Here is a 25529-nt window from a genome sequence, read left to right on the forward strand (position 1 = left end):
AATTTCAATTAAAGTAAAATTTATTTATTGTCTTATTAATTGCGTTTTTTTCAGAAATACACCATAAAAATATCAAAAATGTGACTTTATTGATATTACATATTTTTTATAAAGATTATATTTACAAAAAAATGTATGTGCAAAATTAACATGCAAAAAATGAAAAATATCGCACTTTACAACATAAAGCTTAAATAAAAAAAGACTAAATATATATATATATATATATATATATATATATATATATATATATATATATATATATAAAATGTATATATATATATCTTCTCTATCTGCTATTTTCGATCAATTTATTTCAAAAAATTTTCATTATTTCTATTAGTAACTGCTTATCAAACCATTTTTATTTTTTACAAGATATTGTATGATTGGTGCCAAAAAGACAGACAAATTTCTTTTTAGCAATTCAAAATGCAATCAATATTTAATAGATTTTTTTTGCAGTAAGTAAACACTATCATAAATTTAATTTTTTGTTTGCATATCTTATAAATAACTTCGTGTGTGAATAATTGTGTTGATGCATACATTTTCTGCGGCAACAGTAGTATTTGCGGAAACATCATCTAATTTCATGAATAATGCTCATTTTGTTCTAGTGCGATGCGCTATAGCCCTGTAAATTAACATGAAAAGATTACATGTACACACATTTATTCACTTTCTTCCTTGGAACGTTCTCTGTCTGAGCGTCTGGATTTCTTCTTACGTCGACTTGGACTACGCGATCTCGATTTGTGTCTACGAGATCGCGATCTTGATCGATGTCGATGCCTAAAGAATATCGGAATCGAGAAGTGTTAACAATATTGTAATATAGACATAGAAGTTTGGAAAAAAAAATAAAAAGAATGTATTACCGATCTTTATGCCGATATTGGGATCTAGACCTATCACGTTCTCGATCTTCATCTCGAGTCATAGATTCCCTATCGCGGTCCCTTATCATAGAATCCTTCTCTCTGTCACGATCACGATCTCTCTCCTTGTCCCTTTCCCTATCTCTTCCCATAGAATCCATTTCTCGATCTCTGTCCCGCTCACGATCTCTATTGTCTCTCTGATCACGTGGCTGCATCAAAGGAGGAATGGCCGTTGGTGGAACCATCGTAGGTATTGTCTTAGGTCCCATGTCTTTGTCATCTTCACCTTCCGTCATCGGAATTGCTAGATTTGTCGGCTGCCACGTCTATAACCAAAAGGAAAAAAAATGGATATCTATTTCTAGCATAAAATATTTTGCATTATTGCATTAAATAGTATTTTTTAAACATTTTTGTTTAGATTGTTAATAATAATGTATAATACGCCGCTTTCTTACCGGATCATTGCCCCACTGGTTATCCTGTGTAGGTTCATAACTCTGATAATATGGATCAGTTTCTGGCATATAAAATGGTGTTGGTTCACTGGCATATCCTGGTGGAGGCATATCAAACGGTGGTGGCGGCATTCCTGCTCCAGGAGGCGGTACACTCATATCAGGAAAACCTGGTTTTCTAGAATACTCTCTCCTATCGGCGGTCATGACTTGTATAACATTTCCTTTTGGTGGAGACTTGTCCAAATTTCTTCTGGAGGCCAATCCAGAACTTCCAATAACATCTATAGTGCCAGCCATCTTTCTTCCTGGTGGTGGACCTGCTCTCTTAGGACCCATAATACCAGAATATTTGCTGTTGTCATTAGTTATTGCAACTTGTGGTACTCTCATACTACTCTGATTGCCAGTACCACCTCCTGCATTTAAAACCAATCCCACTCCGGATTCACTTCGCATCCGCTTTTGACGTTCGCAATATGCCCTCCAGGTCTCCTCATTAAAGCCATAATTAAAGTAATCTGTGATATCTGCACCAGGTTGTCTCCATGGCTTATCTTCCAATTGATCTAAATTGTACTCATGGGCTGGTATTCCATTGATAACTCCAATAGTTTCAAATTCATCTATGCTGAACTTTCCTGGTTGTTTATTCAATTTATCTGGTACTCCGGATGCATTAGTTAGCAGTCCTCCTCTCTTGATATTTAAACTACCATATGCAGGTGTTGATTTGATATCGCCGATAACAACATGCACATCATCGTCAGAGTCAGAATCACTAGCTGCTTCACCATCCTCTTGACTAGAGACTTCCCTTGCCCCATTTTTATTTGCGTCCATATTCTCTTCTTGTGCATTATTTAGCGAATTGGATTCCTCATGATCACCAACAGGAGAATCAGCATCACCTTGTATCTGTAAACACAAATGTATATATGTAGATACGTGTGTGATGTTATACATATTTTAAAAACATCGAGATGTCACAGTTTTTTTAATTATCTTTGTTTATATATATATTGTTTATCGTTTAAGTATTATATATAGGTTATATTACCATTAAAACATAAATACAGATAAAATACAAATTATTATACAAAAAAGACTGTATGCAACATAAAACATTCCAAATATTAAATCTGCCAAATTAAAATAAATAACGAACTATTTCGTTATAACATATTTTGCAAAATGTTACTTTATGGTGAATGGTTGAGACAAGACAGGTTAAGTCACACACCTCAGACTCCATTCCATTAGTTCCTTCCACTTGTTGGTCTTCCTCAATTTGGGATTTGTCTTGAATGTTAACGAGCAATGAATCATTTTGCTGAACTTCCGGTTGAATATTCACTGGAGTGTATTCTTTTCCATCAGTTGAATCTCCGTATAACCACTGATCCTCGTTTTCGTCCGCCATTTTTTCGGCTTCTTTGACAACCATACTGTATGAACATGAACATAGAGGAGAATTCATACTGCGTTTTGTCTGACATAATAGCCAATAAAAAAATTTTTCTAGAAACATTTTTGTTAATGCAAAATTTCTCCATAATATAAGTATTGTGATAAAGCTAGTCGGTGGAAGGAAGACAAAATAATAACTATTAAAATTTAATTTGTATAATCAATATAGATTGTGTCAATGATTTAAAAACAACAGAAATAATTTCCTATTGTTAATATTGAATACAACGAAGCCTATCGCAAGAATGGAATGTGGTAAATGTTCCATTGGCAGTCATATCACAAATTGTAGTTCTTATTGTTAGATACAGACGATTGTCCAATGTCTTGTGCTTGAAAATTGAGTAAACTTTGTACATAGTGGATCGTGGACTAGCTATTGTTTAGCTCTTGAAATGTAAATTTCTTCAGCATTCCACTGGCAGTCTAAAAAATAAAAATTTATTATTAAACTACAGACTTATCATTATCAGTTATTAAATGGATTGTCTTTGATGGCGTGGAATCTATATATATATATATATATATATATATATATATATATATATATATATATATATATATATATATATATATATATATATAATCAAAGTTTCAAATAGTTTTTTAATTTATATTAAATCATTAACTATAATTAATCTCAAATTTTTATATATTATTTCAAAATTGTCAAATTTTCCATAAAGTATCACTTACGATTCATCTGTGCAGTTCTCCCCTACCAATCTTTCTATAATTGTTTGTAACTGAGATATAATAGTCCTTAAAGTACGTATTTCTTGTCGACAAACATTTAGCTCACACTTTAAAGTTGCTACTTCATCCGAACTGTTATTTGTACAGTTATCCATTTTTACTTCTGTTTCCTTTTTGAGTTCAAAGTTTAAGTTTTCTCTCTCTTCTTCTTCTTCTTCTTCTTCTTCTCCTTCTTCTTCTTCTGATTTATTGTTTGATTCAAGAACAGTTACAACTGTTTCCTCTTGTTTTGGAAATTTTTCTTGTTTATTTTCTTTACAATGAGAAAACAGTGTAGGAACAGCATTCCACTTCAATAATTTTTTATGATCTGCTCTTCCCAGTTCAAATTGATCATCTGTAAAATGATCCTAAAAAATAAATGTTCTGAAAGTTAGATAACATTATTAAATCTAAAATGTATAAATATAAGTATAACTTATGCATATAACTACTTATATAATGTAAAATTCTTGAAATGTAAAAGATTGAAATACTTACTTGACAAACATATGCATGTAGTGGTAATGGATCTTTTCTATTTATATTTTGTATCCACAGTTTTCGCCTAGCATTATTTTTACTTCCTTGAGGCAATTTGTAAAGTTTATATCCTTTTTCTGCTCTATTGTAGCACCCTTTGACACAACAACCAGGCATTCTTAACATAAAAACAATTGTTCCAATCACTCTCCAATTACTTGTTACACATTTATTTTATTTATCCTTTTTACACAATCATGAAAAAGTATTTATGGCCACGTATTAATATAGATGTTCTACTATGAGATAATGTGTTAAAATTTGCTCCAATTAATTTAGGAATAATGAAATATATAAAGTATTGTTTAAAAAATGCACTACGTTCTAAAATTAATCCCAAACAGAAGTAAAAATAACAAATAACACATATAGCTGTTCTGAAAGCGTTCAGGCAATGCTGAGATCTGTTCTTTATCACTGCATTAGATTACACTTCCTACACTCTCGAAATAAATGTGTGATTAAGGGCCACTTTTTCCAACGTCGGTTAACTTTAACCGACTGGTAACTTTTCAGAATAGCCAACTTAAAACTCGAAACTTGTATATACATATACATATACAAGTTTCGAGTTTTCAGTTGGCTATTCTGAAAAGTTACCAGTCGGTTAAAGTTAACCGACGTTGGAAAAAGTGGCCCTAAACGTTAAAAAGAAAGGAAAGAAATAAAAATTCAAAAAAATATAGATGTTACAAAAAGCATATTTTTTATATTAAACCTTTCAGATTTTTTGTTCTATGTATTTCTATGCAACTATATAAATTCACATAAATAGAACTTTAGCTATTTACTTGAATAATGCATATGTAGATACCAGATTATATGTTGCCGTTGCACGTTGGAGGACAACATTATCTTTCTCCTTTCAATGTGAAGGGAAAAAGATAAACTCTGAACTAGTGCAGCCGGTTCAGCTATAAAGAACAAAGTTAAGAACAGACCTCAAGATCGGAGAACTCGCAAGGACCAAAAAACGCTTAATCGCGTCCTTCAATTTTTATTTCTTTTACTTTTAGGGTCCCTAATGCCCTAATCTACACCGAAGGATGATCCTGCTTGTGGCTCATCTGAGCGAGTTATGTAAACGCATTGAAACACATTGAAAATCACACTGAAGGCGAAAGTGATCGGATGAGCCACAAGCAGGATCATCCTTCGGTGTAGATAGGGCATAAGTGAAGAACAGTTAAAGCGCCATCATATGATATAATCACTGAACTATAATGGAATGGGCACTGAATCGCTAGCCGAGAGAGAACCACATATCAGGTGTTGCTGTTCTTCTACGTACAGTCAAGTTTGAAACTTTTGACTGTTTAGCGGAGTAATAGGTACAATCGGTACAATACCGAATCTCGATGTTGTTCTCTAAACTTGCACGTTAGTTAGTTGAGGACAAATGTAAAGAAACGTGAGGAAAACATCGAACTGCATGATGAAGGAAATTAAAATATTGACATTTTGTAGAATGTTTAGCAGGAGGTCTTACAATCCTCTTGCCGGTATTCGTCACAAAGTGGAAGTAATGAAAGAGGATGGATCGGTTGATTTAGAAAGTTTCGATATCGAAGATACAAGCGAGTACGAGTCGGATTTTATGAAACTTGATATGAGCCATAAAATGCACGAAAGGTATATATTAATATTTTATATATTGCATTGGATGCACGCTATACTATATTATATTTTATAGAAGCAAATAGTCCATATAATAATTTCGCTTATATCTAAATTTTATTCATATCTAACTCATTTAAGATTGGCTACATTTAATCTTAAATATAGCTTAAATGTAGCTATTAATTTAATATTAACTCGATATTATTTTCTGTAAATTAGATTGTAAAAATAGCTATTTATATATGATAATATATAAATTTATTAGAAGATATTATTAATATGTTTCTTTTCAGAGAAATGCAGAGACAGAAAGAGAAACTTAAACAACAGATTACTGCTCAGAAGTATTTTACAGAAAATGAACCACGTTTTATCACATTTGCAGAAAGAGAACTAATTCACAAGTTACACAGATCTAATCCTGAAGAATGGACAGTAAACAAACTCAGTGAGAGTTTTCCTGCTTTACCAGGAACGATACAAAAAATCTTAAATGCTAAATGGTTACCAAAATCAGTAGAGAGAGTTATTGAATATGATAAAGTGGTAGTTGAAAATTGGAAGAAGTTTCGTGCTGGAAAGCTTCCAGTAAGCCCTTTATTTAATGAACATTTAATGAAATTTAAAAACAGGAAAATTATTTTAACAGACAGAGAATCATTGGCAAAACAATTTGTTTTACCCGAGCCAGAATTTAAGAAACCAAAGAGTCAATTATTTTCTAATATTGTACAGACTTGTCTAAATGAAAAACAGAATGATGAAAAGTTACTATCGCAAAAGGAATATTCCAATAAAGTGATAGGTACAACTGATCACTTGAAACAAAATCAGAATTTGATTGCAAATTCTACAATTGATGATGATCATGTTGCTGTTAAAAATTCAGAGAAACTTACATTAACTAAGGAACAATGTCAAACATTAACATTGAATGAAGAATTGAAAAAACGTGATACAATGTCATTTAATAAGGAAAAGAATAACAAGCTACTTACATTTGATGAATTTATAAAAGCCAAGCTGGAAGATATACGCAAGGAATCTCCAGAAGAAGGTATTGTATTGCTAGATACATACAGGAAACAGGTAGAGGCCAATCAAGAGTTGAAAACTACAACAGTTGCCACAGTGTCTGACGATGCAGAGATTAGTGTGGAAAAGAGCGCTGTATCACAAAATATACAGAAATCTAACAAGAGCATTTCTGTAGCTCCTAAAAATGAAAAATTTTTGAATATTGTGACAGCAGATGATAATTTATTAGATACTAGTATTAAAATATGGAATAAAAAAATAGACACAGAATGCAATTACGCTAAACCAATAAAGATTGCGAAACATCTTCACAAACCTGGTATGATGTATCGAATCAATGATTGTTATTATGATGATGATGGAGAGTTTTTGTATCGTATTCCAGGTGTACGAAGTTAATTGTTTCATTTATTTTTTAATTGAATTATTAATGTATATAACATACGTTATATGTAATATATGTAAGTAATATAATTAATAAAAGAAAACTATGACTTTTCTCTAATATATTTTTTAATAATTTATTGAACTTGATATATTATGCCGTTTTTATCTTTCTATACTTTGTTATAGCATTTAAATTTTAAAAATATGTTTTCTAATGTAAAAAAATACATTTGTATAAAGCGGCTAAAAAGAACATGTATTTATGTTGGTATCACTGGATGAATACAGAACACTAGAACTGATATCTAGTGTATTTAACATAACATAACCTGTATTATAAGGGATTATGTGGGAAGAAGTAGATTGAAAACAAAAATAAAAAAGAAGTTGTTAAATAAAAATTATCACTCAATTAATATAGTTTTACCATCAAATATGATGTCAATTACTGGGACTATACTTCGTATTGAAAGACATATAAGTTAGTATTATTAGACATATAAATTAGTATTATTGAAAAGTTAAAAAATTGGTGTATATATTAGTCATATTATAATATATTTTTAAGAATAAATAATATATTAAATATGTTTGTTATGCTATATTTATGTATTAAATATAATAAATGAACATATTTCATTAATATTTCATATTATCTGGTATTACAGATTATATAACAATTAATGGATTTCACCAGTCTTGTGTACAACATTTGAACCAAAAATGGCGAGAAAAGTATGTATTTGTAGAATTATTTATATGTAATTTAGTATATGAAATACTATATATATTGTTCTGATATATTTAACACGAAATAATTATACTTAACTTTCCTTTTCTATAAAATATTAAGCTTTATAAAGTATAGGTTAATTAATACAAAATATATTTTAGACGTGGATTAACATCAAATCCAAATACTTTTGGCCCATTGACAAATTTACCTGATTATACATTTAAAGATGGAAAACCTACACCTCTTGGGATAAGAGCAAAAGCACGTTTAGAGAAACAAAGTGAATATGCAGTATGTAAAACAAAATTGTAATTATTATTATTTTGTTAACAATTTTTATTGTATTTTTTATTGTATCTATTATAGGTAAAAATTATTAAATTAGTAGGAGAGGTAGATCATGCAGTAGAAAGACATGCTAAATTACAGAAAGAGAATGAACAAAGAAGACAACAAATCCTTGATAATAAATTGAAACCTAAAAGAGATTTATTACTTGAAAACCCAGTAAATAAGGTAAAAGCATAGATTTTGTAATTAGGAAGTAATATACTTAAATATAAATATTATATATGATTGTGTTTTCATGTTTATCTTATTATTCTTTTTTCCCGCGCGATTGATAATCTATTTAAGGATCAATACCGATCAATATCTTAATTAAAAAATATTTCAATGCAAATACTTTAATACAATGCAATACAATATATTTTTTTTTACTTTTTTTTATAATAACATTTTTCAAAATGTTATTATAAATCTAACATTTTTTCAAATGTAATTATAGAGAAAAGTATCAAGAAATATATTGTATTTCTAATATCCTATAAACATTTCTATATTTTTATTGCAATGTATTTATATAAATTTATATATTTATAATTCATATTTTTAAATTTTACATTATAATATATGCTAACGTACCAGCTACACATTGCGTTGTTTTTTAATCTCGATTAGCAAGTAACACAGATACATAGCCAGCTGATGTTTTTAATAACTGAAATATTTAGATTTTTTATGATGAAATATTAAAATATGAAAAACTATCGATATTTAAATATATTAATTGCAAAGATAATATCATAAGATAAATTTAATATCAAAATTAATGCATTTAATGCATTTAACGATATCAAAATATTATTATTTCATACTATATTCAGAATAATAAAAGACAGGTGATACTATATTTTATATATTATACACAACTTACATTGCAAAATGTGGCCATTGTCATTGGAAACGTTTTTCCTGCCGTAATATAAAGTGGTTTCTTCGCGCGGAGCATGACTAGTATTAAATGTTTTGCTGCTTTTGGTTCCAAAGTATACCATAAGTATTCATACGTGGCGCTATGTATTTTTTCAGACTGAAAACATATGTTATATTAATTTTACATTTGTTAAAAAATTAATTTAATTAACTGGAAAGAACAAGACTAATTTTTGTCAATAAGAAAAGGTTAATTATTTCAATTAATTATAACACAATTTTAAAGTCAGACATTTCAATTTTCTGACTAATAATTATAAAAATTATAATTCTTTTAATTTCGATTGCAAATTATGCATTAATAAATTGGCATGCCAATGAAGTCAAATACATGTCAAATTATGCATAGAATAAATACAATTTTTAAAATTTGTGTCTTCAAGACATATTTTAATTCAATAACTTTTGTTTGCACAAAAATTATAACATTTATTCTGATATATATTATCATAGAATTATTAATTTATAAATTTATTAACTCTCTCTCACGCTATATATTATTAAAGCCACTGTAGTAATAATATTTTACTTACTTGTGTCACAAGAAATTCACCGATCGCACAGTAAAGACACATGTGCAGTAAAACACATACATTTGCGGAGATGTACCAAATGAAATGTAAAAGTGTTAAGTTTTCTCCTTGCTTAAGAACCTAGATTATTGTAAATCGGATTTACAGTATAAAATTTATTTTATACTTGAAAGATTGATATTGCAAATTATCGATATTTGTTTTAGGAAAATTACTGTTATTCATCTATTTTTACGTACATTAATTATTAGAAAACCTTGAAGACAGAATAGTACACCAAAAAAGAATATTAGACCAAGCAGCATTAAGTTGAACGTATTATCAATAATTTGAATGGAACTACAATAACAAAAGATAATAAAATTTTATATGGTATTTATAAAATATATAGTTGGATAGTATATCTTCTTACATTTTCTTTGAAATTAGTCATTATAAGTTAAGTAATATAAAAATATTAATTAATACTATATATAATATTTATTTTTATAAAATTACTTTAATTCACATTCTTTAACAAATTCAATTTTTCTTTAAAAAAAGAAATAACGATTGACTAATTCATATTATAAGTCATTTACGAAAACCTGATCAAGCGAATGTGATCCTTGACGTTGAATTTTAAAGTTGCTATAAAATTCGAATTCTTTCCTAAATTCAATAATCGCAAATGCAGGTTTTCTATTTGACCGCATATGTGTAAAAGTAATAGTCCAAGAAAGTTGTCGACTGCTGTATAACTGAGACCAGATATGGTTACTGCGATTCCTTGTGTGAAGAACGTCAGCTCGAATTGCGGACTCTTGGACACATCGTGCAAGTAATATGTTTGAAGTGGCAGTGGTTTTCCAGGATCAGTTAAATTTGTTACGTGCCTCAGCGTCAGTCCAAAAAACAAAGAGCTGAAAGTGATTAAGAGTGTAAGAAATATCATGAATCCTCCGCACATCGCAAGTATGCGAGTGATTCTAGCTTGCTTTAGCATAACATTTCGCTCTTCTTCCATTTTCACTTTCGTCCAGTCTTTTATCACCATGTCAATTAGCGGCGATAAAGCTGCAAAGACAATATATAAAATTATTCTTTTTTGCAAATTTATTTTGGAATTTAATTTGTATAATCTTAAGTGATCGTTTAATAATATATTTGTTATAATCTTGATGAAAGTTTAATAATGAACAATTTATAAATTGAATAGTAAAAAATCTAAAATCTTAGGATAAACATAATTTATTAATAATTTATAAAATGATATATACCTTCTCTTTTGCACCACATAATGGAGACTTTTAATATCGTAATCAATAAAGGTAGAGTATATTGCAAGTTATCTATCATCAGTATCATATCACCCCATACTCTGATCAACGATGCTAAAGCCGGTATTGTTAATACGAAAATCAACGTGATAATGTTAAACAACAAGCAAAATTTCGAGAATATGACTTCATACGAAATCGTACTATTTTGTGGCCACAAACCAACAAGTTTCAACATGCGGCGATTTAAACCAATTGCCCATTCTAAATCTATGTAATCAATCAAATTTTTATATATTAAAATTTTCTATTTTAATATTATTTCACACTATATTAACGTAATATAAAAAATATATCACAATGAATCAAGCAAAGTTTAGTTGCACTCAAGTATCAACATTTCTTAGTAATGAATTCTTAATGAATTCTATTCTCAAAATAAATTTTTAAATTAGAATGTTAATTATATAAAATGATTTTAGATTAGTTATTATTTTCTTGAGTATTCGACTCTTGTGTGACATTTTTTAATAAATTTTATATAAGACCACACAATCGCGTATTCAAAGATTTATCGAAAAAAAAGATATTTAAATGCAATTTGTTGCAATAATGTTAAATTGTTACGAAAGGGCACATCATTTTACACTAAACATTATAAAAATAACGAAAGAAGCACCATTATATCCATTTGAACGATCCATGTCATTCGTCAAAGGGGTACTGATCTTCTTTCGTTGACAATATTATCCCCACTTTTGGAGTGTTGTTATCACGCATGCTTTCAACGAAATTCGTGAAATGCGAAGGCACATTGTACTGTCGTAAATATTACAACAGCCAGAAAGGTGTTATTATCGTCTCGTCAACGTTCATCTGCCAAAAAGGGTTGATAAATAAATTACAATGACAAGTGCACGCAGACGAGTATTCGAAATTCATCGACCGCCAGAAACGTACTTTTCGTTGTTTCGTGGTTTTTTTTTTGCTTCATATATGTAAAGTTGTGACCATGCACGTGCAGAAATTTTCAGAAACAATGCAAAAGTTTCTTACGACCATAATTATGATGATACGAAACGAGGCAAACTATTGAAAATTTCAGAAGACTCGTGGAAAATGTGCAGCTTGCAGTATTTTTTACGTTGTTGCAAAGTATTGCAACTGAAAAAAAAATTGCCACTTAGAACATCTGGTGAGAGTGCATTATTAATGAATCCTTAACTACAGAATTATTTCCATAAGACAGTCGTGACATAGCCATATAACGAGAACGATAGAAAAGGGTAACATTTAAGTGACAAAAGAGTGAGTTTGTCAGTAATGTGATGTTAACTTAAATAGTGAATGTATAAAAATCGAACGTGATTAATAAAGTAAATTTTAAACCGAAACATTTCCACAAGTAAAAAATATATAATACGTGAAATAATAATATATATGCTATAAAAATCTTTATATAGTGATTTCTTCATTTACTAATAAGTGAAGTATAAACACATTTATAAGGATAATTATAATCCGTGTTGTAGAAAAAATGATTTTTTATATCTTTCAAAAGAGGCTCCAAGGAAAAAATTCCATGTTCACACTCTAAGGAATTATCAAATGCAAATGATTCTTTCAGTTCTTGTTCTCAGCTCTAAAAAGAAGAATAGAATTCGTTCCGAGATATCCGGTTTTGCACGCTGACCAAACAAAGAAAAAAAAGTGATTCTAAAAGAAAATTGTAATAACGCATTAATGAGCTGGTTTGGCAAGATGCTGGGATGACATTTCTACTCGCTAAGTTGTTTGCTTACGATTTTATCGGTAAAAAATGAACAGAAAAAGAAATTTCACGACATTCGTTTTCGGATGCAAACGTCTAAGTGTATGTGTATGTCCGTATCGATAGATGGTGCATCTTAAGTTTCGAGACTGATAGATTTTTAAAGCTTAAAAGCAGACCAAAAATTTCGGGACAAAATATTTAGAAAAAAATTATTTTGTGAGATCGCATATATCTCTGAAATTAAATATCTCTCATATGTTCCATATTATTATTTGTTTTTAATCTATTTTAAGACAAAAGTTATTTTGTGAAATGCATTTGTGTTTGTGTTCTTTGAAAAATCTTTATATCATGATGTAACGCCATGAAAATAGCATATACGAAATTTACATTTGTTACGTGTGACAATGCTTACGCACCTTGCGCGGGTACGTGAGTTGCAAGAAGAATTATCCAAGTATTTATTATACAATATTAATCACACCTTCGCTGTTTCATGAACTATTTTTACATGTCTAGCTATAAAATATACTTTTGCATTTGTATTAATAATATTTTATAAAAGCTGAAAAATAAAAAGTTTTCCTTTTTTGGGCAAGTAGACGACATTCGTTAACCATGATATTATTGCTGACTTAACAGAATTTGTTTTATTTTCATATAGGATACACGATACAGTGAAAAATTCTTTTGCGAAAGGAAAAAAAGCAATTTTTCTTATTTTTTTTTGTTATAAATGCACGAACTATAAATGCTGTTCCTTTTTGCACATGCTTGTTTAATGTACTGCTGTGATTACTGTAAGATAGGATTTCGTTTTGGCAGCGGCGCGGATATTAATGTTCCCTCTGGATGATCCCAAGGTGTTCACCTCGTCACATACCACCGCGTAACTGCCACTTTCATTCACTACGCTAACATAATGAATGATTCCTGTAAAAACAAAAATGTTCAAAATAATTAAGAAGTATCTTCTTTTGGCATGCATATCCAATATGTATATATTCATATTAATCAAGATTTAATTTATATGAATTTGTTATGTAATATTTCCTTACCATTAGTGACGGTCAGTGTTAGGGTACTTGATTGAACAGTATTTGTCGGATTGTCAAACTCGATAACTCGGCGGAAAATTGTTTCGTCAGGATATCGTCTTCCAATCTCGAGATTTCCAATAAATCCAGCGGCGTACGAATTAGGCAGTAGATTTTTCTGAATAGACACGACATAAAACAAAAATATTTTTTTCAAAATAATCGAGGATGTGTGCGTCTATCTAGATTACTATTTGCAACATGTTTCCTTGCATTATTTTGCATTATAAAAACTAATAATCATATTTTTATAAGATTTTAATATTGATTCAAATTAATAGTCGTTTACTACATAAAGTAAGAATGTGAAAAATTTTATTTTAGTATTAAATGTCAAAAATCAGCGAAATATATTGGATTTGTCTCATGTTTCAGAATTCCAGAATTTTTTTAAATTTATTAATGAGTCTAACATGAAAATTAAGATTGCAATCATGAATATATCTTATAGTTTGTATATATTATACATCTTGGAGCAAAAGATTAGTCTTAATTATACTATGTACATAAATATTTAATTTTTCCAAATGCAGGTATCGTAAGATATTTGACAAGCAATTTTATCTTACCAACGCTGTTTTCGGCACGGTATCCGTATCAGCAAATGCGATCTCAACATTCTTAGTTGTGGACAGATCTATGGCGGAGACCATCTGCAGGAGCACCAGAACTCCGAGCACGACGATGATCAGACGGGACATTTTGGTACGGTTTGATCGGGTGACGAGGTGCGTCCGTCTCTTTTATAGACCACCTCGAGTGGTGCGCCAAGGTCAGTGTGCCTTATCTGGTTCTTTTGTGATTTCTCCACCATGGCCCTACCACGTTTCTCTCCTGTTGAATACAAATAAGGGAAATCTGTCAGCACGTATGTCGTAGATTTAATGAATTTTATTATCTTGTGTGCACACTATATTTATACTAAAAATTATGTGTTTAAACATAAGTTTCTATATATACTCTGTTCTGACATATTTATAATAAATAATTATAATATTATATAAATAATTATATTTAAATCTACATGTAGCATTTATTCAGCTTAAAAAATATTGAAATAAAAGAACCATCTTTTTTATATGCACATGAATTAATTTATATATATGGAATATCAAATTTATCAATGTTTATTAATGTAGCATGATTTTTATGATAGAGATTTATCTGATTGTACTTTTAAAGATACAAAACTTACGTCTATCGAGTAATATGCTTAAGATGAGTGTATGCACGGTTTTTTTTACGATTTCTTCATTGTAGGGTTTTATCACGTTTCTTCCCCATGGAATACAGATAAGAGAAATGTAATAGTACGGACACGGCCACACCATCCGACTTATGAAGTCGTGCCTGGACGACAAATTCTTGCAGATGACCCTCGAAAAAGTATTGGCCGTATATTGATATTCAAGTCAAACGCTTGACACGTTACAATGCTTCAAGTGCATGTTTCTTTTATTAGAAACTTTATGGATATGCTTTGTACGATCGTGATAGAGTTTTTAAATAAATCCTTAATTGCTGTTCCAATACTTACAAACTTATATATTCTTGGAAATTCTTTATCCTTTACATAACTGTATAAAAAATTAATATGTTAACATATACAAATTAATAAATTAACATGTCTAAAAACTGTGGCATTTTTAACTTCAAGAAAAAATAAAAATTATTAATTAGTAACAAATAAAATACAATTTATTTGTGGTATTGTTCAAAAAATATTTCATATAAAATAAATATACTTACAGTTTATAACCCATTCATTTGTATCATAACGTCATATTCAATCATCTAATGCAAGTACATATTTGCGTATTTCTAATTGTTTTCATAATTTATTTATTGTTGAAGTCAAGAAAAGAATTGGAAACAACAATTATTTTACTTTTCATAAAAGAAATGTTTTGTTTACAGATTTGTGATAAATTGACCAGTTCGATATACAAATCGATTATCGATGAATATCGAATGTACTGTAACACGATGTTCACGCCGTCTACCGGAATGAAACAGAACTGAGCCGATGACAAGCAGTTGTAAGCAGTTGATGGTGAATGCTCAGTAAAAATGGCGCTCGCCGAAATTTGTGGTATCAATTCTTACGTTGATTTTGGCTATTCGCAAGACAAAGATAAGATTTCCAATGAGATCGAGGGATATACCAGAAATTTTACTAATAATCTCCAACTGGCGGTACCGCCATTCATAAATGTAAGTGCACAGAAATTGCTATGTAAATTTGCAACCTCATGCAATGGTTCATATATACAGTTTATGGCACTCAACTTTTATTATAATTTTTCAAATTGATAATATAATTGTTACATTACATTACAATATTCATTAGTAATAGTTATATTTAATATTCATATTTTTTATTTTATTGTTTAGCATCATCTATGCTATGTTTGTGCTTTCATATCATTGTCAAAATATTGATTAGTATAATTCCATAGTTTTTACATGTATTTATGTACTTATAGCCAGCTGAAACTCTGGGTCGCATAGCTCAGGGTACGGATGAGACTGGAAAACACTTAAAAATTAAATTTGATCATGGTACAACCACTTTAGGCTTTCAATACCAAGGTGGTATCATCCTGGCAGTGGATTCACGTGCAACAGGAGGACAGTTTATCGGTAAAGCACAATATATGTTATTTCAACTAATGTATTATATATGTATGATGAAAATTGATTAATTTTTATTTTATTCTCTTTAGGCTCATCCACAATGAAGAAAATAGTGGAAATTAATGACTATCTTCTCGGCACTTTGGCTGGTGGTGCCGCTGACTGTGTCTATTGGGATCGTGTTTTAGCGAGACAATGTCGCATGTATGAACTCAGAAATAGAGAACGCATTTCTATTGCAGCTGCAAGTAAATTGTTGTCAAACATGATTTATAATTTCAAAGGAATGGGATTAAGTATTGGTAAGATACAATAATTAATACTCAGATTGAAAATCTAGGTATCATGAAACATGAAAGTTTATGGAAATAATTTTATAGGTATGATGTTAGCTGGTTGGGACAAACGAGGCCCTGGACTTTATTATGTCGATTCAGAGGGCACTCGTACTCCAGGAAAAGTTTTCAGCGTAGGTTCTGGATCCGTGTTTGCGTTTGGTGTACTCGATTCCGGTTACAAATGGGATTTAACTGACGAGCAAGCTTATGAGCTTGGAAGAAGATCAATTTACCATGCTACACACAGAGATGCGTATTCTGGCGGTATCATAAGAGGTCAGTTATAAAAATTTAATATTAGTTTGATTTATATGAAATCAAAATGTCAAAAAGATATTGATTTCCATTATTTTCTTTATGATGAACAAGCCTAAAGAGCAAATTAAAAATTAATCAATTTTATTTTACAGTGTATCACATGAAATCCACTGGCTGGGTGCATATCTCGGATGAAGATTCCAAAGATCTGCATTATGCGTATAAAGCTGAGAATGAAGCAATACCAAGCACCTCCTCCTAGATTTAATGTGTGTGTATAAGCAAATCATTTATAAAATAAAACAAGATGATTTTCAATTTGTGTAATTTATAATGAATCATTGTGATTTAATTTATCACTTGCTACATATTTCATCAAGTAAATAATTGTAATGCTTATTGTTAAAGTACATTTGATGTACACAATTATATAACTACTTCATTCGGCTTTTTTTTATTAAGATTAAGAATTTTTTGGAAAGAAGAAAACATTCATATTTTTTTATTTCTTATGGAGGGAAATTAATATTGAATTACATACTGTTAAACTTATGAGTGGAATAAACAATTGAAAGAAAAATATAAATTTATAATTAAAATTTTCAGCTGCATTCTTTTCAAGATTAGATCTTGTTTTATGACATCATATATCTCGCCACGTGTAAGTATATTTAAAGCGAGAAGGCGAATATATCGCGAACGGAGTATAAATGGCACGTAGTAAAATCCCCCCTCCTTCACGTTTAGAAGCGCGCATACAAAGGCATCGAGTGCCGCTATCGCCGTCCGATCAGCAGCAGTGCGTGTTGCAATTGCGAGCGGCAGCAACATATTGTAGTGCGAATTTGATTGAATTGGACGTTTTAATCGACGCAAGGACAACGAGATGTCGAGCGGAGCAGATGAGTGCAAACTCAAAGGTGGACATCCCCCGGCAGGTTAGCGATTCTCCGCTGCGAAACGCGGAATAGGTTAATGCGCGTTTACGGATCTGTTGAGATCTACCTGTCGAATGCGTGTTGATTTGGGAACCGGTCTTTCGCCCAAGCAATTTCTAATGCTATGCTGCGCTTGTCGCGCGATTTTGCCTCTTTCAGTGAAAGCAGGCGGCATGAGGATAACGCAGCATAAAACGCCTAAGGATGAGCGTGAGACGAAGCCAAGCAAGGACGTTGAGGAGAGCAAACCATCCAGCAGGTAAGATATAGTCAATTGTAGTCAGTTATTGCGACGTAATTTGACCGCAACAAAACATTGGCCTTTTCGTCGCGGTCAAACTTTGCAATTATCCATTTTTGCGACGGGTAATCAAAATCAGGACCCCCTCCGGCACGGCAGCTGGCCGCAGATGACGGCACCGAGTCACGTACGTCGGATTTAAAAAGAACGGAGAGGGGCCATGTGTGTGACGGAAAATTTCAAACTATTCGGCCGTTCACAAAATTATATATATATAAGAATTGCTTGCGAATTTAATATTTAAAATCAATTAGTCAATGTAATCTAATATTCTAATATTCTAACAGGGTTTAATTTCCATGTAGTTTAATATCTTATCATTAATTATTAAAAGTTGTACCATCTGTTACTCGATGTGATTATGAAAGATATTGAGATTTTTTTCAATGTCATTGTTAAGTTATTGCGATTTTTTCTTCTAAACAAAAATAATTCCAAATAAGAGTAAATGAAACGTTATTGTTATTAATTAGTAAAATTGTCTTCGATATTTTTTATATAATTTGCTTATATTTTTTTATAATTTGATTGAATAGTTTTTATATATTTTATTATATTATTTTTTATAATGGTTTTTATTACTATTCTTCTTTTGATTTACATAATTATGATGCTCTTTAGCTTCCACGATTATAAACGTTCTCTCGTTCGCGATGTCTCAAATCTTTTTCATTAACACTTTTATATTTTTAAATACAAGATAAAGAAATTGCAAGATGTAAAACTTACGTGCCTTTGTCGATTAAGGCATTCCTGTTCGACTACAAATCTGACGATAAGCGAAATTATTGACGTTCTGCATTTATATAACACAATGTTGCGCAATCGAAAATAAATGCAGGTTACATTTGAAAAATATTTACACGGTGAGAATTAATCCAATTATATGAAGCACTGCAAAAGATTAGATAAGATCTCCCCGTCCCCAAAAAATTGATGCTAATACTGCGTAATAAAATCTCACATTTTTCAACAATAAAAATTACAATTTTCTCCAATTTTGCACACTAAAAAAGTATAAATAAAGATACAAACTTGTTTTTCAATTAAGTTTCTAATATGTAACGATACTATATATATATAATCAATTGATAACGATAGCGTATCGCACACAGAAATAGCATCTTGCTTCATAGAGCGCATACCTTTACGTTTATTCAGCAACAAAAACGATGTTTACTGATACTTCATTGTGTCGAATATCGAGAAAACAAAACAAAATGTTTCGAACACAATATCGTGCTATCGTGTTTTAAATTATATATAAACGGAAAAAGGAATTGATTATTGCAGCCCGCCGAAGACTATAATGATCAGTGGTGCCCCGGCCAAAGGAAACGCCGATTTTCCGCCAGAAGCTGTGCAACACTTCCACGAGAAGCCCACGCCGACGCACGACGCACGACCGGCGCATTGTTCGCGTCCCATCATCATTCAACAGCCCAGAAAGTGAACCAAACTTCGTGTATCATGCACCGAGCTGGTAGACCTCGGTCTACAGAGTCATCCGTTGAGTTTACAAGAAAAAAAGATTATAATTATATATAAATATATATAAGGGAAATAAGGTATATATACACATAAGCGTACTTAAAAGAGTTTTTATGGAGTCAATCGAAGAGCTTAGACTATGCGCAGTAACGCATTTGTTTTGCTCAATCCTTAATTCTTTAACCGATGATCGAGATCCTTTTTTTTTTTAAAGAGATACGTAAAAGTTTTTGTTCCGATAAAATTTGTTGAATTTCAAGAAAGTTTGTGTAAAAACTTAAAACAAATTTGCAAAATTAGTGAAACGCTAACGAGCTAGATCCGTTTCTGAAAATGAGACGAGCAGGACTCGCACGAGTATCGGTTAGAGGATTAAGAAAGCTCGATTTTGTATGCTGAAGCCACCTCACAAGAGATTACTATATTGTTGTTAAAAACGAAAAAAAAAAATTATTTTTAACGCCATGAGATTCCTGTATCGGCATTTAACGGGCTTTCGCAAATGCGTTTAACTCATTATCGCACATTTTTATATTACTTTTATAATTTTTATGTTCCTTTTACCACTAGACCATCGTTTGCTATGGTTATATTACAATTAAGTGCGTTGCATAATATGATTATGCAAAGTGAAGCGCTCTTTTCGGGACCAGTGCATTCGTGATAGTACTTTCGCATTTAGTTGCAGTTTCAATCTTTTGCGATCCTTTTCATTTTTCTTTTTATATCCGTTTGACAGTACGATAGGAATTTGACGTATCATTTTAAATTTTGTGGAATTGAGATATTTTGTTAACGTAAGTGTTAAGCGTGTAAATGTCGAACGAGAAACGCAGTTGGCGAGTTTGTATAACATTTAAGAGGGAATAAACATTCATATATGTAAAAAACTTACCAATCATATCTTAATTATATATTCCTATGCAATTTGTTAAAATTATTATCGTTATTATAAATATATCGAAATCATTTCATAAATGTAATAGATGAATATTATTAATATAGCTAAATTAAGTATAAAATACCAACTATTAACATCTATTAATAGCCGTTAGCATCTTGAAATTAAAACTATTATTTAACCATCTCATAACAAAATATTTATTGGATATATAATTTAATAAGAAAAGCTCAATATAAGACAGTCAACAATATATAGATATAAATTAATATGGTAGGAGTAAAACTAATAACAGATTAATAATATTCAATAATATTATTATATCTCACCTAAAATTCGCAGAATACAAATTAAGAATTACTATTGATTTTTTTGAGGTGCATTTTGTTGGTCTACATAATCTCGCACAGTTTTGGAGATACTTTGTATACCATTGGTCACATGGCTTGGAGTCTCAGACAGGAATTTTGTGCTTGCTATGATTCCTTTATTCCATGATGACTTAACAGAGTTGGAAAGATCATTGGTATTTGGTAGTGGTGGTAACTATATATGAAAAATTTAATAACAGCTTTCTTTCTTACATAAATTTCCGATAAAACATTGAGAAAAAAGTTATAAAAACAATTATACAAAATATAAAAAATATCCGTAATACTATTGTACATGTAAACATAAACATATTAATAACTAATTTAGTTTTACTTAATTAGCATTTAGTCTTGATATTGCATATCAATATTCACTAATTAAATGATCACATACAACTTTAAATACTTATATAGAAAATATGCGCTGCATACTATTAAAAATTGCTCATTACTTGAAATAAAACCTACCTCGCTTATGACTTCCTTAGGAATATTATCCTTAACATAAGGTGCGACATTATTGTAGATCCTTCCGTACAATTGCACGGTATTTTCGGACTTAGACCACAGGCCTTGCTGAACACTATAGTAAACAATACCGCCTACGAGGGTGGCTTTGACGGCAAACCTGCAGACATAACCTCTCGTCGTGATTCAATCTCATTTCACGTGAGAATGTAACATGCGAATACCGTGACAGTGTGCCTTCTCTACTCCTCAGTGAATGTACTAACCGCACGACGCCCATTATTCAGTCGGAAGTTTCTTCGGTAAGCAAATTTGATACGAAACGTTCTAATCGTACCGCTTGTCAGCGAGACAAAAGTGAAAGGCTTACGTAAAGTCCGCCATTTTTAAAGTCGATTTTTGTTTCGAGATCGATTCGAGACTAAAATTGCCAACCTAATCTACTTTTTTCGTTCATTTCCTATGTTCATTCACATCAGAGAGAAGACTGAGGCCGAATTCCCACTAAGTCGCATTATCCGCCGCGTCACGAACTAACCAATCAAAACATCCATTATATTCGCGCGGCAAATGATGCAATAAAATGGGATTTTGATTGGTTAATTCGTGACGCGACGGATGACGCCGCGCGTGACGCGCTTAGTGGGAATTCGGCCTCAGTCTTCTCTCCTATATTCACATGATGCTAGTGAATTTTCAATGAAATTATGAATGCGCATGCGTCATGTTTACTGTTTACACAGGTGCAACAAAAAGGCGCGCTGTTGACGATTAATAAATATTTTGCTTTTTTTCTTGTGAAATTGATTTTTTTTTAATTTATTAAAATTTTTCCAATAATGATCGTAATTTAAACTAATAGTAATGATTTGATATTCAGTGGAGTATTGAATTCTAACCTCAAAGTTTGTGATTTATAATGTGGCCAATCCAATATGTGGAGTTGAAGGTATTAAAAGCATTGATTTGTTGTATATTGTTATTTTTTCTAAGAAAAGATTGAAGAGGTGAGTTAAGCAATATATTTATTTGTTATTGCAGCTTATTGATGAGTTTTTACAATGTGGAATATGTTATGAATACATGGATACTAGTGTGATGACTTTGTGCTCTCACAATTGTGAGTAACTCAGACAAAGTTTTTTTTATTATTTTCTGTCATACATATATTGTATATCTTTTCTAATTTTAGATTGTTCCCTCTGTATTAGAAAGTATCTGCATTATAAGACACAATGTCCAATTTGCTTGGAAGAAACATTCGAAAAAGATTTAAGAAAGAATAAGATTTTGGATGAAATTATCTCTCAATATTTGAATGTTAAAGAAAAACTCTTGAAGAAATTTCATCTTGAAGAGACACTAAAAGTGAAAGATAAAAACTTTGAGGAAAAAGAGACTGGAAATGTGTGCTCCTTAAATAATTCAGAATATAAGAAGAAACAAGATGTTTTTGATACAAGCAAGATATTGCATAAAAGTTCTGATAGCCCAGTACATAAGAATAGTAATATTACACCTCATGGAAAAAAGGATTATCAGGATGTATCCACTCCTAGCACTAGTACAGAACGTAGGATACCTCTAATGTTTACACCAAAGAGTACGAAAGGTTTTCCAAATGATGAAAACTGTCAAATAGTAACATGTCCAGTGTGCAAAGTAGATGTGTCCCAAAATAATATAAATAAACATTTGGATCAGTGTTTAAAAAGGGAAAATGCAAAAGATCAGCCTAAAAAGTAACTTATATATCATATTATTTAATATTATATATATTTATTATATATCATTAACATTGTGATATATCAGGGTATCAATATTGTTTTTTCTTTTTTAAAACAAATTAATATATTGTTTAAATATTTTTGAAAATTTGTTTTTATATATTTACTTATTTTGCAGAAGTGAGTCAAAGCGTAAACCCTTGCCAAAGTTAGTGCTAAATTTAATGAAAGATAATGCCATAAAGAAAAAACTTAAAGAATTAGGCTTATCATCTCAAGGAGATCGAAAAGTATTAGAAAGCAGATTGCAAAGATATATTATTCTTTATAATGCAGAATGTGACAAAATAAATCCAAGGCCTATATCAGAATTAATTAGACAATTTGAAGAAGAAGAGAATTTGGAAAAGAAAGTACAAAAACCATCAAATGTAAGGATATACATTATACATAATTATTTTACATATTTTTAATTTTTCTCTTTACATGTCTACATAATATATTAAATTTTATAGAGATTGAATGTCAACCGAAATACGGAACAGAATGTTATAGAACAACAAAGAAAAAAATATTGTAAGTATCTTTGAGACATTTGTAAATGATTGAAATAGAAATATTATATATTCTCTTATTTTTTTCTTATTTTTATTTTTAGTGGCTGTAAATAAAGATAGCTTTGACCATTTAATTGCAAAAATAAAACATGCCGATAGTCCGCAAAAATTATCTATCAGGCGCAAGATATTTAGCAAAGAAAATCCTGATGATTCACATGAAAGTCATATTACAGAAAACGATTCGACTATTAGAGATAACGAAAAAAGTAATTTCTTATCACCGAATTCTGCCAATCCTTATATTGAAGATTCAGATTCGAATGCAACTTGTCCTCTACAAATATATTCTAGCACAGATCCTATGAAATTTTTGACAGTAGAATTGGCTTCTTCATCTAATGATTCTACCGAGCAATCTGCTTTCATTCAAGAGACTCCAAAGCGTCGACGTAAAACCAATCCAGTTTCATTCAATTTTATTGTAAAGACAGAAGAATCTCTCGAAAATACTTTAATACATGAAAAGATAATTTCTAGTAACTCAAGAGAGTGTAACTTTTCGGAGGACAGAATGGATACTGATACTATAGAATCAGTTTCCAAGTATACTAGAATAGAATTGGAGAATAGAGAGCGACAAGTCAATTCATCCGCGGAAAACAGCAGAAGTGGCTTGAAGTATAGTCCAGAGAAATATATTGGAGATTCCGAATCTAGAGATAGTTCGCAAAGGGAATTATGCAATAAAGATACAGATTCAATTGTACAAGACATCGAGAGTTTCGTAGGAGACAATGAAAGTGCTGAAGATGATCATAGTAAGTAATCTGTAATATTAAAAGAATCATAAATAAAATCTTTTGCATTTTGATTGTCGTAAATCTTTTTGTCAAAATATAATAATAAATAATGAATAGATTTAGTTGTTACAGAGAGATTAAAGCAGGAGCAATTACATGACGCGAAAAAGGAATATGTGTCCGATTGCACAAAATTTGAGAAAGAAAATGTGGAATCACTGGATGAAACTATAAAAGTTTTTCGAAAACGAGAGCGTGAAGTGACGTTTATATCAAGTGACGAGGAAAAAGCTGAAGAGAAATCGATGAATACCAGAAAATCACTTAGACTTGGCCTTACCGAAGCTAAGGGATTCAACAATGGAAATATCTATGAGAAAACGAGGAATGAAGAAAATTCGCAAAGTAAAAAGAAGCAGACTCGTGGGACATGTGCGAAGAGTACACGAAATTGTACAAAGAAATCTGTTAGATTGAGAAATAAAATGTCTTAGATTAAGAAGTGAAATTGGTGTCAGAAACATTAGTTGAAAATTAAAATAGTTGAATCATGGAATAAAAAAATTTTTATATATTTTGTTGTGAACGCTAATATATATATATAAGGAATATTTCTTCTGCATTATTGATCAATGACTATAGTTTTTCATATTTGATTGTTGTATTATGTACATACATTTTCATAATTATATAAATGTATATGCACACGGTGCCTTTGATATATAAAAAAGACGTATAATGTTTATATATTTAAAAAATATAAAACGATAAAAGTGTAATATATATTACTGTCGAGTGTTATTATCTTACTCATATGTACTTTTTAATTTTGTACAATAATATATGTAAAAATATTTCCAGAGCATCAGCTCAAATAAAATTTACTTTATAAATACATAACAAGTTTTTATTAATAAAATTAACGTAAAA

At 30.4% G+C, this 25529-nt stretch overlaps 9 protein-coding genes and 1 long non-coding RNA gene across 19 annotated transcripts; 6 read left to right on the forward strand and 4 right to left on the reverse strand.

Annotated features, from left to right (window-relative positions):
- Positions 1-70: 70 nt before the first annotated feature.
- On the reverse strand, positions 71-5226 carry LOC105668404 (Factor interacting with poly(A) polymerase 1). 5 transcript variants are annotated; one of them, XM_012360772.2, is made up of 7 exons: positions 5101-5226; positions 4049-4208; positions 3509-3918; positions 2586-3238; positions 1343-2260; positions 882-1210; positions 71-795 (listed from the first exon to the last, which is right to left on the reverse strand). In XM_012360772.2, the coding sequence occupies exons 4-7, from the start codon at positions 2871-2873 to the stop codon at positions 675-677; spliced, it is 1656 nt and encodes a 551-aa protein (XP_012216195.1). In that variant the 5' UTR covers positions 2874-3238; positions 3509-3918; positions 4049-4208; positions 5101-5226; the 3' UTR covers positions 71-674. The 5 variants fall into 5 exon arrangements, with proteins under 5 accessions (XP_012216195.1, XP_012216194.1, XP_012216196.1 ...); XM_012360771.2 differs by lacking the exon at positions 5101-5226 and adding an exon at positions 4905-5047; XM_012360773.2 differs by lacking the exon at positions 5101-5226 and adding an exon at positions 4882-5025.
- Positions 5227-5279: 53 nt separating this feature from the next.
- LOC105668405 (neugrin) lies at positions 5280-7253 on the forward strand. 3 transcript variants are annotated; one of them, XM_067358701.1, is made up of 3 exons: positions 5280-5421; positions 5558-5722; positions 6004-7253. In XM_067358701.1, the coding sequence occupies exons 2-3, from the start codon at positions 5559-5561 to the stop codon at positions 7145-7147; spliced, it is 1308 nt and encodes a 435-aa protein (XP_067214802.1). In that variant the 5' UTR covers positions 5280-5421; position 5558; the 3' UTR covers positions 7148-7253. The 3 variants fall into 3 exon arrangements, with proteins under 3 accessions (XP_067214802.1, XP_067214803.1, XP_012216199.2); XM_067358702.1 differs by having other exon boundaries at positions 5348-5474; XM_012360776.2 differs by lacking the exon at positions 5280-5421 and having other exon boundaries at positions 5428-5722.
- Positions 7254-7436: 183 nt separating this feature from the next.
- mRpL52 (mitochondrial ribosomal protein L52) lies at positions 7437-8447 on the forward strand. The gene is made up of 4 exons (XM_012360496.2): positions 7437-7616; positions 7804-7870; positions 8030-8162; positions 8238-8447. Exons 1-4 carry the CDS (start codon positions 7571-7573, stop codon positions 8397-8399), a joined length of 408 nt encoding a protein of 135 aa, XP_012215919.2. The 5' UTR covers positions 7437-7570; the 3' UTR covers positions 8400-8447.
- A 258-nt stretch (positions 8448-8705) lies between these two features.
- LOC105668246 (odorant receptor Or2-like) lies at positions 8706-11648 on the reverse strand. The gene is made up of 7 exons (XM_012360493.2): positions 11618-11648; positions 10939-11208; positions 10267-10735; positions 9919-10018; positions 9680-9799; positions 9088-9243; positions 8706-8871 (listed from the first exon to the last, which is right to left on the reverse strand). The coding sequence occupies exons 1-7, from the start codon at positions 11640-11642 to the stop codon at positions 8818-8820; spliced, it is 1194 nt and encodes a 397-aa protein (XP_012215916.2). The 5' UTR covers positions 11643-11648; the 3' UTR covers positions 8706-8817.
- A 1688-nt stretch (positions 11649-13336) lies between these two features.
- LOC105668467 (uncharacterized) lies at positions 13337-14513 on the reverse strand. The gene is made up of 3 exons (XM_012360882.2): positions 14379-14513; positions 13771-13927; positions 13337-13645 (listed from the first exon to the last, which is right to left on the reverse strand). The coding sequence occupies exons 1-3, from the start codon at positions 14508-14510 to the stop codon at positions 13491-13493; spliced, it is 444 nt and encodes a 147-aa protein (XP_012216305.1). The 5' UTR covers positions 14511-14513; the 3' UTR covers positions 13337-13490.
- Positions 14450-15182, forward strand: LOC137000979 (uncharacterized). 2 transcript variants are annotated; one of them, XR_010891117.1, is made up of 2 exons: positions 14450-14581; positions 15070-15182. It is a non-coding gene; the product is annotated as an uncharacterized lncRNA (long non-coding RNA). The 2 variants fall into 2 exon arrangements; XR_010891116.1 differs by having other exon boundaries at positions 14548-14677.
- Positions 15183-15827: 645 nt separating this feature from the next.
- On the forward strand, positions 15828-17360 carry Prosbeta5 (Proteasome beta5 subunit). Its single transcript, XM_012360881.2, has 5 exons — positions 15828-16023; positions 16296-16452; positions 16536-16748; positions 16827-17060; positions 17195-17360. Exons 1-5 carry the CDS (start codon positions 15880-15882, stop codon positions 17302-17304), a joined length of 858 nt encoding a protein of 285 aa, XP_012216304.1. The 5' UTR covers positions 15828-15879; the 3' UTR covers positions 17305-17360.
- A 425-nt stretch (positions 17361-17785) lies between these two features.
- On the forward strand, positions 17786-20666 carry LOC105668469 (death-associated protein 1). Its single transcript, XM_012360885.2, has 3 exons — positions 17786-17980; positions 18140-18239; positions 19575-20666. The coding sequence occupies exons 1-3, from the start codon at positions 17929-17931 to the stop codon at positions 19732-19734; spliced, it is 312 nt and encodes a 103-aa protein (XP_012216308.1). The 5' UTR covers positions 17786-17928; the 3' UTR covers positions 19735-20666.
- Positions 20667-20969: 303 nt separating this feature from the next.
- LOC105668468 (MICOS complex subunit MIC13 homolog QIL1) lies at positions 20970-21933 on the reverse strand. 2 transcript variants are annotated; one of them, XM_012360884.2, is made up of 3 exons: positions 21779-21933; positions 21513-21672; positions 20970-21219 (listed from the first exon to the last, which is right to left on the reverse strand). In XM_012360884.2, the coding sequence occupies exons 1-3, from the start codon at positions 21790-21792 to the stop codon at positions 21034-21036; spliced, it is 360 nt and encodes a 119-aa protein (XP_012216307.1). In that variant the 5' UTR covers positions 21793-21933; the 3' UTR covers positions 20970-21033. The 2 variants fall into 2 exon arrangements, with proteins under 2 accessions (XP_012216307.1, XP_012216306.1); XM_012360883.2 differs by having other exon boundaries at positions 21737-21918.
- Positions 21934-22188: 255 nt separating this feature from the next.
- Positions 22189-25502, forward strand: LOC105668230 (E3 ubiquitin-protein ligase RAD18-like). Of its 2 annotated transcripts, none has more exons than XM_012360472.2 (7): positions 22189-22461; positions 22554-22632; positions 22705-23254; positions 23418-23670; positions 23755-23815; positions 23898-24617; positions 24717-25502. In XM_012360472.2, the coding sequence occupies exons 1-7, from the start codon at positions 22432-22434 to the stop codon at positions 25091-25093; spliced, it is 2070 nt and encodes a 689-aa protein (XP_012215895.2). In that variant the 5' UTR covers positions 22189-22431; the 3' UTR covers positions 25094-25502. The 2 variants fall into 2 exon arrangements, with proteins under 2 accessions (XP_012215895.2, XP_012215896.2); XM_012360473.2 differs by having other exon boundaries at positions 22190-22461; positions 24723-25502.
- Positions 25503-25529: the final 27 nt, after the last annotated feature.

Source organism: Linepithema humile, chromosome 7, assembly GCF_040581485.1.
Source record: "Linepithema humile isolate Giens D197 chromosome 7, Lhum_UNIL_v1.0, whole genome shotgun sequence".
NCBI classification, from domain to species: Eukaryota; Metazoa; Arthropoda; class Insecta; order Hymenoptera; family Formicidae; genus Linepithema; species Linepithema humile.